The 14,914-nt window shown below is 45.1% G+C and overlaps 1 protein-coding gene and 1 non-coding gene across 3 annotated transcripts; both read left to right on the forward strand.

The window, feature by feature from the left end:
• Window positions 1-445: 445 nt before the first annotated feature.
• Window positions 446-14,685, forward strand: SLC25A3 (solute carrier family 25 member 3). Of its 2 annotated transcripts, none has more exons than XM_075344751.1 (8): window positions 446-552; window positions 3,268-3,426; window positions 8,467-8,591; window positions 10,284-10,463; window positions 10,564-10,745; window positions 11,192-11,364; window positions 14,107-14,217; window positions 14,325-14,685. In XM_075344751.1, exons 2-8 carry the CDS (start codon window positions 3,276-3,278, stop codon window positions 14,483-14,485), a joined length of 1,083 nt encoding a protein of 360 aa, XP_075200866.1. In that variant the 5' UTR covers window positions 446-552; window positions 3,268-3,275; the 3' UTR covers window positions 14,486-14,685. The 2 variants fall into 2 exon arrangements, with proteins under 2 accessions (XP_075200866.1, XP_075200865.1); XM_075344750.1 differs by lacking the exon at window positions 8,467-8,591 and adding an exon at window positions 8,729-8,853.
• On the forward strand, window positions 10,820-11,062 carry LOC142304879 (small nucleolar RNA SNORA53). The gene has a single exon (XR_012753523.1). It is a non-coding gene; the product is annotated as a small nucleolar RNA SNORA53 (small nucleolar RNA).
• Window positions 14,686-14,914: the final 229 nt, after the last annotated feature.

The following is a 14,914-nucleotide window of genomic DNA, read 5'->3' on the forward strand; positions in this document are numbered from 1 at the left end:
GACTGCGCTGAACGCAAGTGTGAAAGTAGCCTTACTGTACATGAGGGGACTTGGGACGTTGTTAAATGTTAAGTGGGCCCCCAGATTCGCGGTGATACAAGCTTTGGGGGAACATTGGGATCTGCTCATCTCTATTCTTTTTCCAATGTGCCAGGGTCTGCACTGGGTGACGTCGTGTATTCCTATATGTGTTACATTATCCCCAGCTTGTGCTGTAAGGTCACGGTGGAGACGCCCCCTCCTGTGACATTGGAGACGGTTACAGAGGTACATACGAAGCGCAGAGTCAAGCAGGACAACCGTCAGCTGAGACGCACGTTACTAACGCAAAGCGCTCGCTTTACTGCGGTCACGTGACTGAAACCACCCTTCCTCTTAGCAGCAGCCAATGAGAACATAGGAGTCTTGATGACGTCCGTAGCACAAGCCAATTAGCTCGGCGGACGGTGTGCAGGGGCGGCGCGCTGACGTCACGAAAGGACAAATTCATTAGGTCTGGAGGACGTTCGCTCTCTGTTAGCCGGTGACGGCAGAGTGAGCGCCATCTTCTAGGTGAGTGCGTGCAGGCCGCGGTGTGGGGGCGGCGGGCCTGCTGCCGGCTGCTCATTTTGGGTGACTGAAGTGTGCGCAGTAATGTGTGGACTGGTGGGATTAGTGACCCTTGTGTATGCGGGGCTGACCCTGCGTGCTATGGCCGTGAGCATGGGGCACCGAGTATGGCCGCTCCTATAAATAGCCCGGGGCCTGCCTTCACCTACAGTGTCCTTGTGATGCCTTAGATGGGTTTCCACTAATGGTGCATTGTAGATTTCCCTAATGTCCGGGGAGGATGTGTGGCTGTGATTTCTATAGAGCCCATATAGGCCGCCTCGGGCCCACTCTCAGGGTCTGCTGGGAGGAAGAGGTAGGAGTAGCACAGTCTTCCCACTGCTGTATACCGTCTCCTGTGGAGTGGCTGCCCCTCCAGCTATATGGGAAGTGTAGTGACCTTGTGTGAGTGTAGAGAGGGGTCATTCGCTGCAGATCTGGCACCAGAGTGTATTCCCTTATGGAAATGATGGCACCCAGTCCCCACAGTAAGTGCAACTGGTATTCTGGCTCTCACTGGAGATAAAATCATAGCGTCTGACGTGACCGATACTGTATCCACCTAGCCTGAAAATGCTCTCATTGGCCGGGGATTGGTTTGATCACAACACACTGGTGGTTTTTATTGAGTGTCCTGGCATCTAGTAAAGCCAGGTCTTTCTGGGGAGTGGAGCCAAATAATCCAGATGACCCAAAAAACTGGGCCGCCCATCGCTATGTGAAGAGCAATTACCCGTAGTGCCCAATCAGTACATCTTTTGTCTCCCCCCCCCCTTTTTTTTTTTTTTTTTTTTTTTGAAAAGCGGGAAATCTGATTTCCATGGATGACCTCATTTTTTCTATGCATCTCCTTTTGAGTCTCAATCAATGAGGACCAGCCCAAGTTCTTCCTCTGTGGGCTGTTATCACTACTCTTAAGGGCAGTTTCCCCTATCTTCTCTTGCGGAGACTCGAGTGTTCTCTGCAGAAGAACATAGCGGTCCATGCCCATAATCGGGGTTCTAGGATCTGCCTTTTTTTTTTTTTTTTCTCCCTGTGTTCTCCCCGCTGAGAACACTTCTGTTTCCACAAGCATAAATTGACATGCAACTCCAAAAAGCAGCGCCGCGTGTTAGTTTATGCTGCGGAGAAAAGGTCAGTGGGCAGGAGATATCTAGAAATCCCATCCACTATGCTTCTACTGTACAACGCAGTGTTTAGGACTCGTATAACACGCTGGGTTCAAAAGCTGCTATTTCTGATCGTAGGCACATACCCGAATAGAGAAGCCAGTGTATCTGAAGTTTCACAGAATAGACCTGGCAGCTCAAGGAATCCGTTAGGCGCCGCTCACATCATCGGTATTTTACCGCAGGGCCGGATCCGGTACAAATGAGTTTCAGCTCAATTCACCTCCAATGGAGTCGTGGCGGGATGCGTTGTATGTGACCGCATGTTGCCACGATTCCATAGGAATTGAATGGAGCTGAAATGCATTTGTACCGCATCCGGTCCTGCGGCAAAATAATGCTGATGTGAGCAGCGCCTTAAAGGAAATCTGTCAGTAGGTTTTGCTACCTCATCTGAGAACATCAGGCTGCAGCTAAGAGACCCTGAATCCAGCAATGTATCACTTAGATTACTGTATGCCCTCAGTTCTAACACAATTGGCACTTTTAGCTTTAGTAGTGCATCAGAGTTGAGAAGCCTGCCCCCGACCATACTAGACTCTATATACAGTGTCTATAGACTGATTCTAATCAGAGGGGGTGTGGTCGGACTAAGGCTATGTGCGCACTAGAAATGTCCTTTTTCTCAAGAAACTTTGGGAGTTGAAGATTCCTGCACCTGCGGGAAAAAAACGTTTTCACCGCGGATTTCCGCAGGTTGTTCCTGACACATGCAAGTAAAGAATTTCCGGGGGTATTCCGCAGGTAATAATGGACATGCTCATTTTCTCGAGAAAATTTTCTTGTGAAAAATCTACAGCGTGCGCACAGCTATGTTTTTTACACATAGGTTTTGCTGGGAAATGTCTGCAGAAAGATTTCTAAACTTTCTCAAGAAATTTCCGCGGGTAAATCCGCGGGTAAAACGGTCTAGTGCGCACATAGCCTAATGTGGTACAGGTAATATTGATCCTAGATGATAAAACCTTCACTATAAGTTAATAGCGTACATGGTAATATAAGACACATCATTGAATTGTGTCTCTGCCTCTATCTCATGCTTGATTCAGATTACATAGCAAGAACCCCCTCACTGATTCCCTTTAAAGGGAGTCTCACCAGGTTTTTGCTACCCCATCTGAGAGCAGCATAATGTAGTGCAGAGACCCGAATACCAGCTATGTCTATTACTGAGCTATTTGCTGTCATTTTGATACAATCAATGTTTTCTCTGCTACAGATTTAGCAGTTATACAAAGCTCATGAAAATGCTGGACTACCTGGCAGTAGGCCAAGTAGTCCTCTACTAATGATTAGTGGCGTTTTGATAAAATCATTTATTAATCAGCCCAGTAAGTGACACACCACGGGAATCAGGATCTTTGTCTCTACATTATGTTGCGCTCAGATTAGGTGGCAAAATCCTGGTGACAGATTCCCTTTAACCTCTTTAATGTGATTAGTAAACTTCGCACCAACTTCTAACCAGTCTGTGTCTAACATACATATGTGTCCTTCTTTAAATCCACAGCTGCCACCATGTACTCCACTGTTGCCCAGTTAGCCCGGGTAAACCCGTTTAGTGCTCCACAGTTCCAGTTGGGACAGGAGAATGTGACTTTACGGAAGAACAGCTCCTCCCAGGTCCAACCAGTTCGCCGCCTGGCTGCTGCCGCCACTCTGCAGGAAGGTATGTGTACGCAGCCATGACACTGAGGGGATCGTAGTGACCACACGCATCAAGCTCTGCCTTCACATTCCACCCATTATCTTGCTATACAGGATCTGGCAGATCCAGCTGGTATGATCAGGATATGAACTTGCATAGGTCACTTTTTTTCAAGGTCATGTCACTTACAATATGCAGGAGGCCTGGCATTAAGATCTGAAATGGCTTCTTACAGTTAACTCTTCAGATGCAATTGTGATTTGCATTATGCAGGTGTCTGACAAGAATATAATTCGAGGCTATATTCGCCATACTGGCTATAATAAGACTGACCAGCTGCATCCTGCATATTAGCTGGATTATGACCACATTGATTTGTCTAAGGGATCAAATCTGTCCAATCACAGATCGCAATGCACAGACTGACCCAGTATCTCTAGACCAGAGCATTACAGCCTCATTAAAATATATGAAGTTGTCATGCTCCAGTCTGGAGACCCTGAGCAGCCTGGCTGTCAGTTGTGGTCAGGGATTGGACTGATGTGCATGTATGCAATCCTGCAACACTGGTAGTCTGCTATTGGCTAGGTCAGGACTACTTCAACTACCGTACATAGCTTCTGGATGAGCTCACGTGCGCACACTGCAGGATATAGGCTAGATAGAAAGCATGGGATGTGTAACCTATACTTTAGATTGTATCTTTACTTAAGAAGCATCTCAAAATTTAAAGGGCACCTCTGAGAGCTATTGGCCTAGGTAGCTTACCCAAGTAAATGAGGGGGGGGTAAGAAGTTAGTGCTTTGATATTGCTGGTGCATATTTACTGTTGGCCTTGAAAATTAGCTATGTTTTAGGGGTCAACTTCTGTTTCTAGTAAAATCTAGAGGGGGGGCTTCCCTAGCATGAGGATAAATAAAACAAATGGCAAGTTTCTAGAAATGTCTCCTGAATAATAGCTGTGTATTTTGTGTTTTGCACTTTTTGAGGAGTTTCAATGATGCATTATTTCTTAATGTGGTTCAGATATTATGGGTTGCCGGTGTCTCAATATAAAATATATTTTTGCCCCTAGTCATTAAGACTGGCAATGTAAAAGTCACTCTTACTGAAAAGGCTGTGGCAGGGCAAAGGAAATTGATGAGGCTGCTTTCACACTAAGTTTTTTTTTTTAACATCCGTCATGAACGTTTTTTTAACGCAAAAGCGGATCCAGTGCAAATGCGTTTTCATTTCAATGCATTTGCAATGGACTCGCGTTTAACATGCGTTCACATGCGTTTGCGTGCGTTATAGTGAGGATCCAGCCACTTGCAGTTTTTTAACATTTTTCAAAAACGCTACTTGTAGCGTTTTTGAGCTGCGTCCAAATACTGCAAATTGCTGGATCCTGACTAAACAGCACGCAAACGCATGTGAACGCTGGCATGCTGATAGACAGGATCCTGCTTGCTCTACTGAGCATGCACAGAAACCAGTCTCGGGTGATCAGTCCCTCTCTCTTCTCCCTCTCTCACCCTCTCCCTCCACCCTCTCATTCCTCCCTCTCTCTCTCTGTCTCTCTCTCCCCCACCTGAGAGCTGCGGACACTCGTAACCAAGGTAAATATCGGGTAACCACTTCTCTTAGTTACCCGATGTTTACGTTGGTTACGTGTACAGACGCTCGTAACCAAGATAAATATCGGGTATTCAAGCAAGTTACCCGATGTTTACCTTGGTTACGAACCTCCGCAGTTGTAAGAAGCCGGCTCCCAGTCTGGCACGTTTAGTTCCCCTCACTCCCGATCACATGACTCCAATGCCCGCCCCTAAACATCCAGTGACAGGATCCTGCAAAATAACACATGCGTTAGCATGCGTTTTTTGCTGTAAAAGCAGGATCCGCTTTTACAGCAAATAAACGTTCATGACGCATGTTAAAAAAACATAGTGTGAAAGCAGCCTTAATTACAAGACACACCGCTTAATGAATCAGGCACATCTTTAAAAGGAACCGGTCACCAGGTTTTTCCCTTTATAAGCTGCGGCCACCACCTGTGAGCCCTTAGATACAGAATGCTGTATATAAGAACCCAGGCTGCTCTGCATAATGTAAAAAAGACCTTTACGCTGCTCTTGGTTCGGTGCCTCTTCTATCTTGTGCAGTTGCAGTCCCCTCTTCCCAGCCCAGTGTGGATGACTCGTCCTAAGTCATCCATAGAGAGGCCGCCATTGTTAGATCAAAGTATTGTAGTACGCATGCTCGGGTGGTCTTTGATTCCAGTACTTATCCCTCAGCAGGGCAGATGAAAGTGCACAGGAGCACAATTGGGGCCTCTGGGTGACGCGTCCTACGTCATCCACGGGGCTGGGAAGGGGGGCGGTGACTGAACAAGATGGTGCAGGCGCTGAACTGAGAGCAGTGACACCCATTGGACCAGACTGCCCTGCATATGAGTATAATAAAGGTGTTTTTTTTTGTTATACAGATCACCCTGGGCTCTTATATACAGCATTCCAGAATGCTGTATATAAAGCTTCACTGGTGCTGCCCACAGCTTATAAGGAAATAACGTGGTAACAGGTTCCCTTTAATAGTAGACTCTCCACACATTTTATTCCAGTCTGAGACTGGAGTAATATTTCTGGTGTAATTGCCACACCTCTGCCCACTTATTTTGGCAAAGCTGGCATGAAAACTCCCAAATTATAAAATAAATGTGCATTTCTAAAATGTCACAAACATTTTGCGCATTGTAATGTATTGACACCAGTTTTCTGACATAAACACTTTAATGAATTGGGGCCTTTTTAAAGTGCACCAATCAACAGGATTTTCATATATAAGCTAAAGCCAGTGCTATACTGGCACTATCCGTCTGATTCTCTACATATCTATAATGGGCAGCTCGGATGTTTAGATTTTTGAATCCCAAAAAAGTAAAGTGTATATAATTAGCTGCTTGTTGACTGATATCAGCTGAGGAGCAGATCATATATTCATAGTTATCCCCTCCCCCCTGTTAGAATTAGCATAAGTATTATACAAACGATTCACTTTGTCTGTTGCAGGACCTGTGTAAGGTCATACCAATGTGACCAGAAGGGACGGGCCTCAGCCAACAAAGCTTATACCAGGTCACATGGGTATGACCTCACACAGATCCTGCAAGAGACAGTGAATTGTTTGTATAATGCTTATGCTAATTCTAACAGGGGAGGGGATAACTATGAATATATTATTTGCTTCTTTGCTGCTATCGTTCAACAAGCAGCTAATTTTATAAACTTTTTACTTTTTTGGGTTTCAAAAGCCTAAACATCCGAGCTGACCACTACAGGTATGTATAGAATCAGCCTGATGGTGCCAGTATAGTACTGGCTTTAGCTTATATGTGAAAATCCTGGTGATTGGTTCCCTTTAACCCCTTAACGACCCATGACGTACTGGGTACGTCATAGATCGTGTGCCGGTAAGCCCCGCCCCCTGCCGCCGGTTGGCGGCTGCGATCCGCGCACATATCAGCTGTTATCAACAGCTGACCTGCTAGCCGCGGGTGGAATCGCTTCCACCCGCGGCCATTAACCCCTTACATTTCGCTGCCAAAATCTTGGCAGCGATATGTATATGGGCGCCGCCATGACAGTCACTTACCCCGCCCCCACCGGAAGTCACGTGCCATGATCACGTGACTTTCGGCGGTTGCCATTGTAGCACAGGGTCATGTGATGTAGCTAACATGACTCCCTTCCCCTCAATGCCGGAATACAGCCAGCATTGAAAGTGAAGCAGCAAATCTGCAGTTCTCAGCTCTGTAGCTGAGATCTGCAGATAGTGCAGAGCGATCGGATTGCTGATCGCTATAGCCCCCTAGGGGGACTAGTAAAATAAAAAAAAAGTTTTAAATTAAAAAAAAATAAAAAAAACCTAAAAGTTCAAATCACCCCCCCTTTCACCCCATTGAAAATTAAAGGGTTAAAAAAATAAAAAATACACATATTTGGTATCGCCACGTTCAGAAATGCCCGATCTATCAAAATATAAAATCATTGAATCTGATCAGTAAACGGCGTAGCGGCAAAAAAATTCCAAACGCCAAAATTAAGTTTTTTGGTCGCCGCAAATTTTGCGCAAAATGCAATAACAGGCGATCAAAACATAGCATCTGCGCAAAAATGGCACCGTTAAGAACGTCAGGTCGAGACGCAAAAAATAAGCCATCACTGAGCCTCAGATCCTGAAAAATGAGAGCGCTACGGGTTTTGGAAAATGGCGCAAAACGTGCGCCACGTTTTTGGACAAGCTTGTGAATTTTTTTAACCCCTTAGATACAAGTATACCTAGACATGTTTGGTGTCTACAAACTCGCACCGACCTGAGGCATCACATAGATACCTCAGTTTTACCATATAGTGAACACGGTGAATAAAATATCCCAAAAACTATTGTATGATCCCACTTTTTTTTGCAATTTTTCCGCACTTGGAATTTTTTTGCCGTTTTCCAGTACACTATATGGTAAAACCTATGGTTTCATTTAAAAGTACAACTCGTCCCGCAAAAAACAAGCCCTCATATGGCAAGATTGATGGAAAAATAAAAGTTACACCTCTCGGAAGAAGGGGAGCAAAAAAACAAAAGCGGAAAGTGCCTGGGGGCTGAAGGGGCTAAGTGCAAATAGTGGAGAAGTCTGTAGAACTCAGTCGGTGATCGGACCATATTGTACATGCTGGCCGCCAGTCTCTTGTAATGAAATATGTGGTCACGTTAGGATCGGGAGAGCCGCATCCAGTCTGTGCTTTAGTGGACCAGTTGTGTGAATGATCTATAATGCTGGATGTGCATCTCCATACTAAACTGTGTGCACAAACTGCAGTTTCCAGCACGTCTCCTGACTGAGATCCCGCGATATGTCTGTGAGGCAGTTGGTTGAGGTCAGGAGACCCGCGAGCAGGTCAGGTATTGCTGTCTTGGCACAGACCATGTATTACCGATGTGATTCCAGCTCATGTCTAGCAGTAGTCTGTGTGATGAGAATCATTTATCTTTACACTTATTGTATTGATTTTGATTAAACAGAGGAATATAGCTGCGCTTATGGATCTGGGAAATTCTTTGCACTGTGCGGCTTTGGTGGAATCATAAGCTGTGGTACAACGCATACTGCAGTGGTCCCGTTAGATCTGGTTAAATGCAGAATACAGGTTTGTCTGCATGGATCCTGGAGTGGAGCTGAAGTGTAAACTAACCAGTGTTTCCTAAATGAACGTGTTATCACTAAACAGTCTGAGCATTGCATGTTTGTTATAAAAGCATGGTGTGTTCTGGTTTGTTCATGCAGGAGAATACAGTTGTGAATATGGCTCCACACAGTTCTATGCAATGTGTGGCTTTGGTGGCATCCTCAGCTGTGGTATAACGCACACTGCAGTTGTACCTCTGGATCTGGTAAAATGCCGAATTCAGGTGGGTATAACACTACCAAATTAACATGCTAATGTGCCTGGGTATTTATTTATTTTTCTTAATATGGATTTTAAGACGTGTGTAATATTTCCCCCCCCAAAATGTGGTTTTTTTTTTTTTTTTTTTTTTTTTTTTTTTTTTTTTTGGTGGACTACACCTGTTCATTTGCTTTTAGCTCATGTAAATCTTACTGAATGCGAAGTAAATGTTTAGTGAGGAACTTTTACTGTTAAACTTTAGAGGGCCAACCACCAGGATTTTCCTATATATGTATATAAACTGAATCCAATGCTATACTGGTGCTGTCATGCTGATTGTAAATATACCTTTAGTTATGAGATTGGATATATATTTTCTGAAATATAAAGTAAAATGAAATGCCCTGATAATTGATTGATAACAGCTATAGAATATCTAATAGGTGGGTCAGGTTTTGCTAGGTATTCCTGCCCCTGTCTGCTTCCTTCCTCCCTCCAGTGTATTTCACACTTTGGATGCATACTTTCAAAAATATAGGCAAGTAATCTAACTAAAAGGTATGTTTAAAATCAGCATGATAGTGCCAGTATAGCACTGGCTTTAGTTTGTAAAGGCGAATCCTGGTGGTTGGTCCTCTTTAAAGGCATTGTTCAAAGTTTGGAATTTTATTCCCAATTGATGGGAGGGGTCTTACCAGTTCGGAAGAGCCCTCTGTGAATGGAGCAGTCGTCGGCCATGTGTACATCCACCCTGTTCATTCTTAACGTGACAGGCAGAAGTAGCTGAGCAATACGTTTGGCTGATCTTTGGCACTCCCATTTAGAATGAATTAAGCGGATGGACACATGATCCGCCGCCACTCCATTCACGCAGGGCTTTCCAGAGCACCAGTTCTTGGCATTGGTAGAGTTCCCAGTGATCAGGAAGTTTATACCTTATCCTGTGGTTAGGGGATAATTTTTAAACTTGGTTCAACCCCTTTAAAAGTGATTTCACTAGACCATATCAAACACTTGTACATCTTGTGTTCTGTTGGCCATTGGTAAGTCTGGTGATTGGTTAGCTCTAAAGGCCACATGAACTGAGCACAGAGTAAACCCTGGCTTTATACAGGCTTGGTCCTAGATGGGCAGAATGTTGCAGATTGTTATCTGACCTTTGCTCTGCCTTTTTGCATCTGTCAGGTATTTAATAACTTCTGCTGACAACTGTTCATTGAAATGTTTTTCTCTGGTCTGTCTTAACAATTTGATTGTACTGTCGAAGGTGCTAAAGTAATGGACACAACACAATCGGGCCTGAAGGTTGACTTGTGGTTCTAAAGACTTTAAGGAATTGCCTTCCACCTTTCATAGTTCTGATCATGTAACCATTAATCAGAAGCTGTGTTTAAATTCACTGTTTTTTATTTTATAATCTTTGTTGTGGGGTTTTTTTTTTCTCAATACTAGGTGGATCCCCAAAAGTACAAGAGCATTTTCAATGGCTTTTCTGTAACACTCAAAGAAGATGGTGTCCGTGGCCTTGGTAAAGGATGGGCTCCTACATTCATTGGCTATTCAATGCAAGGATTATGCAAGTTTGGATTCTATGAAGTTTTCAAAGTCTTGTATGCAAACATGCTGGGTGAGGTAGGGCTTTGCGATCTTTATTGAACATTGGGTATAAAAGGTTTAATTTAATATACCTGGTGAAATGCCTAGTTTTCTTAAGACAACCTTTTTATTGCAGGAAAATTCCTACATGTGGCGCACATCTCTGTACTTGGCTGCGTCTGCCAGCGCTGAGTTCTTTGCAGACATTGCTTTGGCTCCCATGGAAGCTGCAAAAGTACGTATTCAAACCCAGCCAGGATATGCAAACACTCTGCGGCAGGCAGCCCCCAAGATGTATGCTGAAGAAGGACTTTGGGCGTAAGTGCTGCTTCATTTCCTCCTGTTTTTTTTTTTTTGTTTTTTTTTTTTCTTTTGTTTTATTGCAGTCCAGGCACATGCTCCCTTAGATCCACCTTTGGGGTTGTTATACTTGTTCTGAGTCCGGCTGGTTCACTTCCAGCGGTTCCAGTTCAGTGACGACCAGCAACTTTTTTGGTTGTACAGTCAAAGGTGCTTGAGTCATTGGCATGTAAGAGTAATACACCTTCACAAAGACCATTTTTGTTCTATTGGCAGCGGCTACAGTGTTACTGTGCTGTTTATCACCTTTAGAATTTGGCTTTTGTGTGGACAATTATATTTTTCTATAGTGGATATGTGCTTAGTGTATACGGTCAGTTTGGGCTGACAAACTCCTTTTTCTAATTCAGTGTTTCAGTGACTTGCGTCTTGCCTGCTCATAATTTAGATATTCACTTGCGCAGGTTCTACAAAGGTGTTGCTCCCCTATGGATGAGGCAGATTCCATACACCATGATGAAGTTTGCCTGCTTTGAGCGTACAGTGGAAGCCCTGTATAAATATGTTGTACCCAAGCCACGAAGTGAATGTTCAAAGGGCGAACAGTTGGTTGTCACATTTGTTGCCGGTTACATTGGTAAGTGTGTATCTAAAGCATGCTTTACACCTTTCAATTCTGCATACGATATCGTATGCAATCGTACCCGCCCCCATCGTATGTGCGACACGTTCAATTTTGTTGCCCGTGTCGCACAAACTATTTCTTGTCACACGCACTTACCCGTCCATACGACCTCGCTGTGGGCGGCGAACATCCACTTCCTGGAGTGGGAGGGACGTTCGGCGGCAGCCGGCCAATAGAAGCGGAGGGGCGGAGATGAGCATGACGTAAACATCCCGCCCACCTCCTTCCTTCCACATTGCCGGTGGGAGCCGCAGGACGTAGATAAGATCTGTTCATTCTCGGGGTGTCACACACTGCGATGTGTGCTACCCCGGGTACGATGAACAACCTGACGTTCAATTTTTAAAAAATGAACGACGTGCATGCGATGAACTGTTTACAGTTCAATCACACGTAGCTGTTACATGCTACAATGTACCTTACGATGCCGGATGTGCGTCACGACGTGACCCCGCCAACACATCGTAAGATACATTGTAGCGTGTAAAGCGGGCTTTAGTCTTTTATGGCAGTAGAACAGGGAACTTGGATGTTTTGCTGAGAAGGGCTGGGCTGTGATGCAGAGGGGGTTTTCTAGTCGTAAGATTCCTATCTGCTGTCAACTTGCCATTAACTGTTAAATTATATTTAGACAGTCCACACAATGGGGTTGGGGGGGGGGGTGGATTTGGGTGCTGGGACTTCTGAGAGCAAGACTTCAATCTCCAGCAGGCCCATTGACAATTTATGGAGCCACTGTCCCTTCTGATTAGGCATTGAAGATCCTCGTTTGAGATCTAGAATATTCCCTTTTTACAGCTTTTGCATGTTTGTTTTTACAGTGTTTTTTAAAGTGAACCTGTCAGGTGCAACATGCACCCAGTACCATGATCCGTTCTGGGTGCATATTGCTAATCCTTGCCTAACTGTATCTAGTAGCATAGTTACATAGGTTGAAAAAAGACCTAGGTCCATCTAGTCCAACTTTTCTCCACCAATTACACATTACATAGAATAGATAAACAGATCTTTAGAAAAATAATCTAAAGATCCTTTAGGATATGCTAATGAGGCCAGCGACTAGTCGCAAGGGCGTTAGTTCCCTTGGCTAGTCTGCCCCCTAAGCATAACATCCTAATGAATGCACAGCGTCAGAGGCATGGTCGCACTCACCTCTGTTGCCACCGCTGGTTTTCGGCTCAGTGCACACGATCAGAATGTCCCTGGGCTTGCGATTATGCACACTACACCAGTTTAAAGCCCAGAGGCGTACATACGAATTCATAGTACGCATGACTGGAAGTCTGGGGCTTCTGATCATGTGTACTGGGCCGAAATCCAGCGTCTGGTGCGGTGACAGCAGAGAGGTGAGATCAACCATACCTCTGACGCACATTTATTAGCATGCCCCCAGGGGCATGCTTACATGTTAAGGAGGCTAACTAGCCAAGGGAAGCGATTCGGGGTCAAATCGAAAGTGACGTACATCCGGCGTCACTTGCGATGTCGTAGTGTGTAAATCCTAGATGATACGATGAACGAGCGCAAAATCGTCGTCATCGTATCATCGCTGCAGCCTCCGACATTTCCATAATGCCGGGGGAGCGACAGGTACGATGTAGTTCCTCGTTCCTGTGGCCGCACACATCGCTGTGTATGAAGCCGCAGGAGCGAGGAACTTCACCTTACCTGCCTCCCGGCTGCAATGAGAAGGACGGAGGTGGGCGGGATGTTTACATCCTGCTCATCTCCGCCCCTCCACTTCAATTGGCCGCCTGCCGTGTGACGTCACTGTGACGCCGCACGACCCGCCCCCTAAGGAAGGAGGCGGGTCGCCGGCCAGAGGGACGTCGCACGGCAGGTATGTGCGTGTAAAGCTGCCGTAGCGATAATAATCGCTACGGCAGCTTTCACTATATATCGAACGTGCGACGGGGGCGGGACTATCGCTGCAGCATCGGTAACACATTGTTACCGATGTTGCAACGTGCAAAGCCCGCCTAAGAGTACGCTCACACGAGTGTTGAAATCGGACGAGTACAATGCGAGCATATCTCGCAGTGCACTCTGACCAATGCTAGTCAATGAGGATGAGCAGTTGGTCAGCTTTTCTCGCATCCAGATTCTGGATGCAAGAAGAGCAGCAGCATGCTGCGTTTTCTGCGAGAGCCGTATCGCTCGCACCCATTCAAGTGAATGAGTGTGAGAGATACACCGGACTGCACTCAGATGTTATCCTAGTGCAGTGCGATATACGCACAGGCTGACAATGGAGATGGGGGTGATTAACCCCCTCCCTCTCCTCCACAGCGCCCGCCCTCAGCTTCGCAGCTGTGACTCAATCGCAAGATCTGTTCAGTCACATGACACTCGGCTCACGCTCGCAGCAGAGCCTGAGGTGGGGGTCATTAGCATTTCACATCCGATGCTCTCTCATCGGATGCCATACACTCCTGTGAGTCCAGCCTAAAGATCCCTTCGTATATGTTACTAGATGCAGAAATTGGCAATATGCACCCAGAACCGCTCATGGTTCTAGGTACATATTGCACCTGACAGGCTCTCTTTTTAACATTAAAATCCAGCAGTTTTAATAATTTATTGGCCAAAAAAAAAAATTTGCTATTTGAGTATTTCTTCACGGTTTGTATTACATTGTAGTGCTTCACAAACTTTTTTTTTTGTTTTTTGTTTTGTTTTTTTTTTTCATTTTAGCCGGGGTGTTCTGCGCTATTGTGTCTCATCCTGCTGATTCTGTTGTCTCCGTGCTGAACAAAGAAAAGGGAAGCACTGCTGTGGAAGTCCTCAAGAGGCTAGGACCAAAAGGTACAAATTCTATACCCCCTTTCCCCGCCATGTGATTGTATTCTCATGTGTTCTTCCAACCCACTCTCCCTGCCTTTTTTGATTTCACTTTTTCTGTAAATTTGCAGGAGTCTGGAAGGGGCTGACAGCTCGTATTATCATGATTGGTACCTTGACCGCTCTGCAATGGTTCATCTATGACTCCGTGAAGGTCTACTTCAGACTTCCTCGTCCTCCTCCCCCTGAGATGCCAGAGTCTCTGAAGAAGAAGCTTGGCCTGACCCAGTAAACTCATGGACTAAAATAATGTAAACCTACATGACTTTAAAGTTTTTATAAAAGAAAACTCAACAATTTAGGATCTACCATTTCCCAGATGTAATTATTGGTTGTATGTTCACTCTGCTTGGTAGCTCACCTGTCGATTGGTTTTACCAGTGTGCTTGTCTGTTGAAATAAACAGAAGGTCCACAAGAATGGAAGAACGTGTCTTCTGGCCTTGGTCTCTTATTTCTAAAGTTAATATACTTCATCTTTCAATGCAGAACACTTAATGGGGATGTCACCAGGTTTATGGTGCTTATCTCAGGGAAGCGTAAATCAGTGACAGAACAGGATTCCAGTGGAGGGGGTGGGGGTCAATTACTTGCTGTAGTAGTCTTCATGAAATTCCATTTATTCAGCAGTGCTTGAGTCTTCTTACACTGTTGCGTTTGAC

Source organism: Anomaloglossus baeobatrachus, chromosome 4, assembly GCF_048569485.1.
Source record: "Anomaloglossus baeobatrachus isolate aAnoBae1 chromosome 4, aAnoBae1.hap1, whole genome shotgun sequence".
Taxonomy (NCBI): Eukaryota; Metazoa; Chordata; class Amphibia; order Anura; family Aromobatidae; genus Anomaloglossus; species Anomaloglossus baeobatrachus.

Coding starts and splice junctions, on each gene's coding strand:
- SLC25A3 (XM_075344751.1), top strand. CDS start 3,276: ATGTACTCCACTGTTGCCCAGTTAGCCCGGGTAAACCCGTTTAGTGCT. Junction 10,464..10,563: donor ATGCAAACATGCTGGGTGAG/GTAGGGCTTTGC, acceptor TTTTTATTGCAG/GAAAATTCCTACATGTGGCG. Junction 10,746..11,191: donor GCTGAAGAAGGACTTTGGGC/GTAAGTGCTGCT, acceptor TCACTTGCGCAG/GTTCTACAAAGGTGTTGCTC.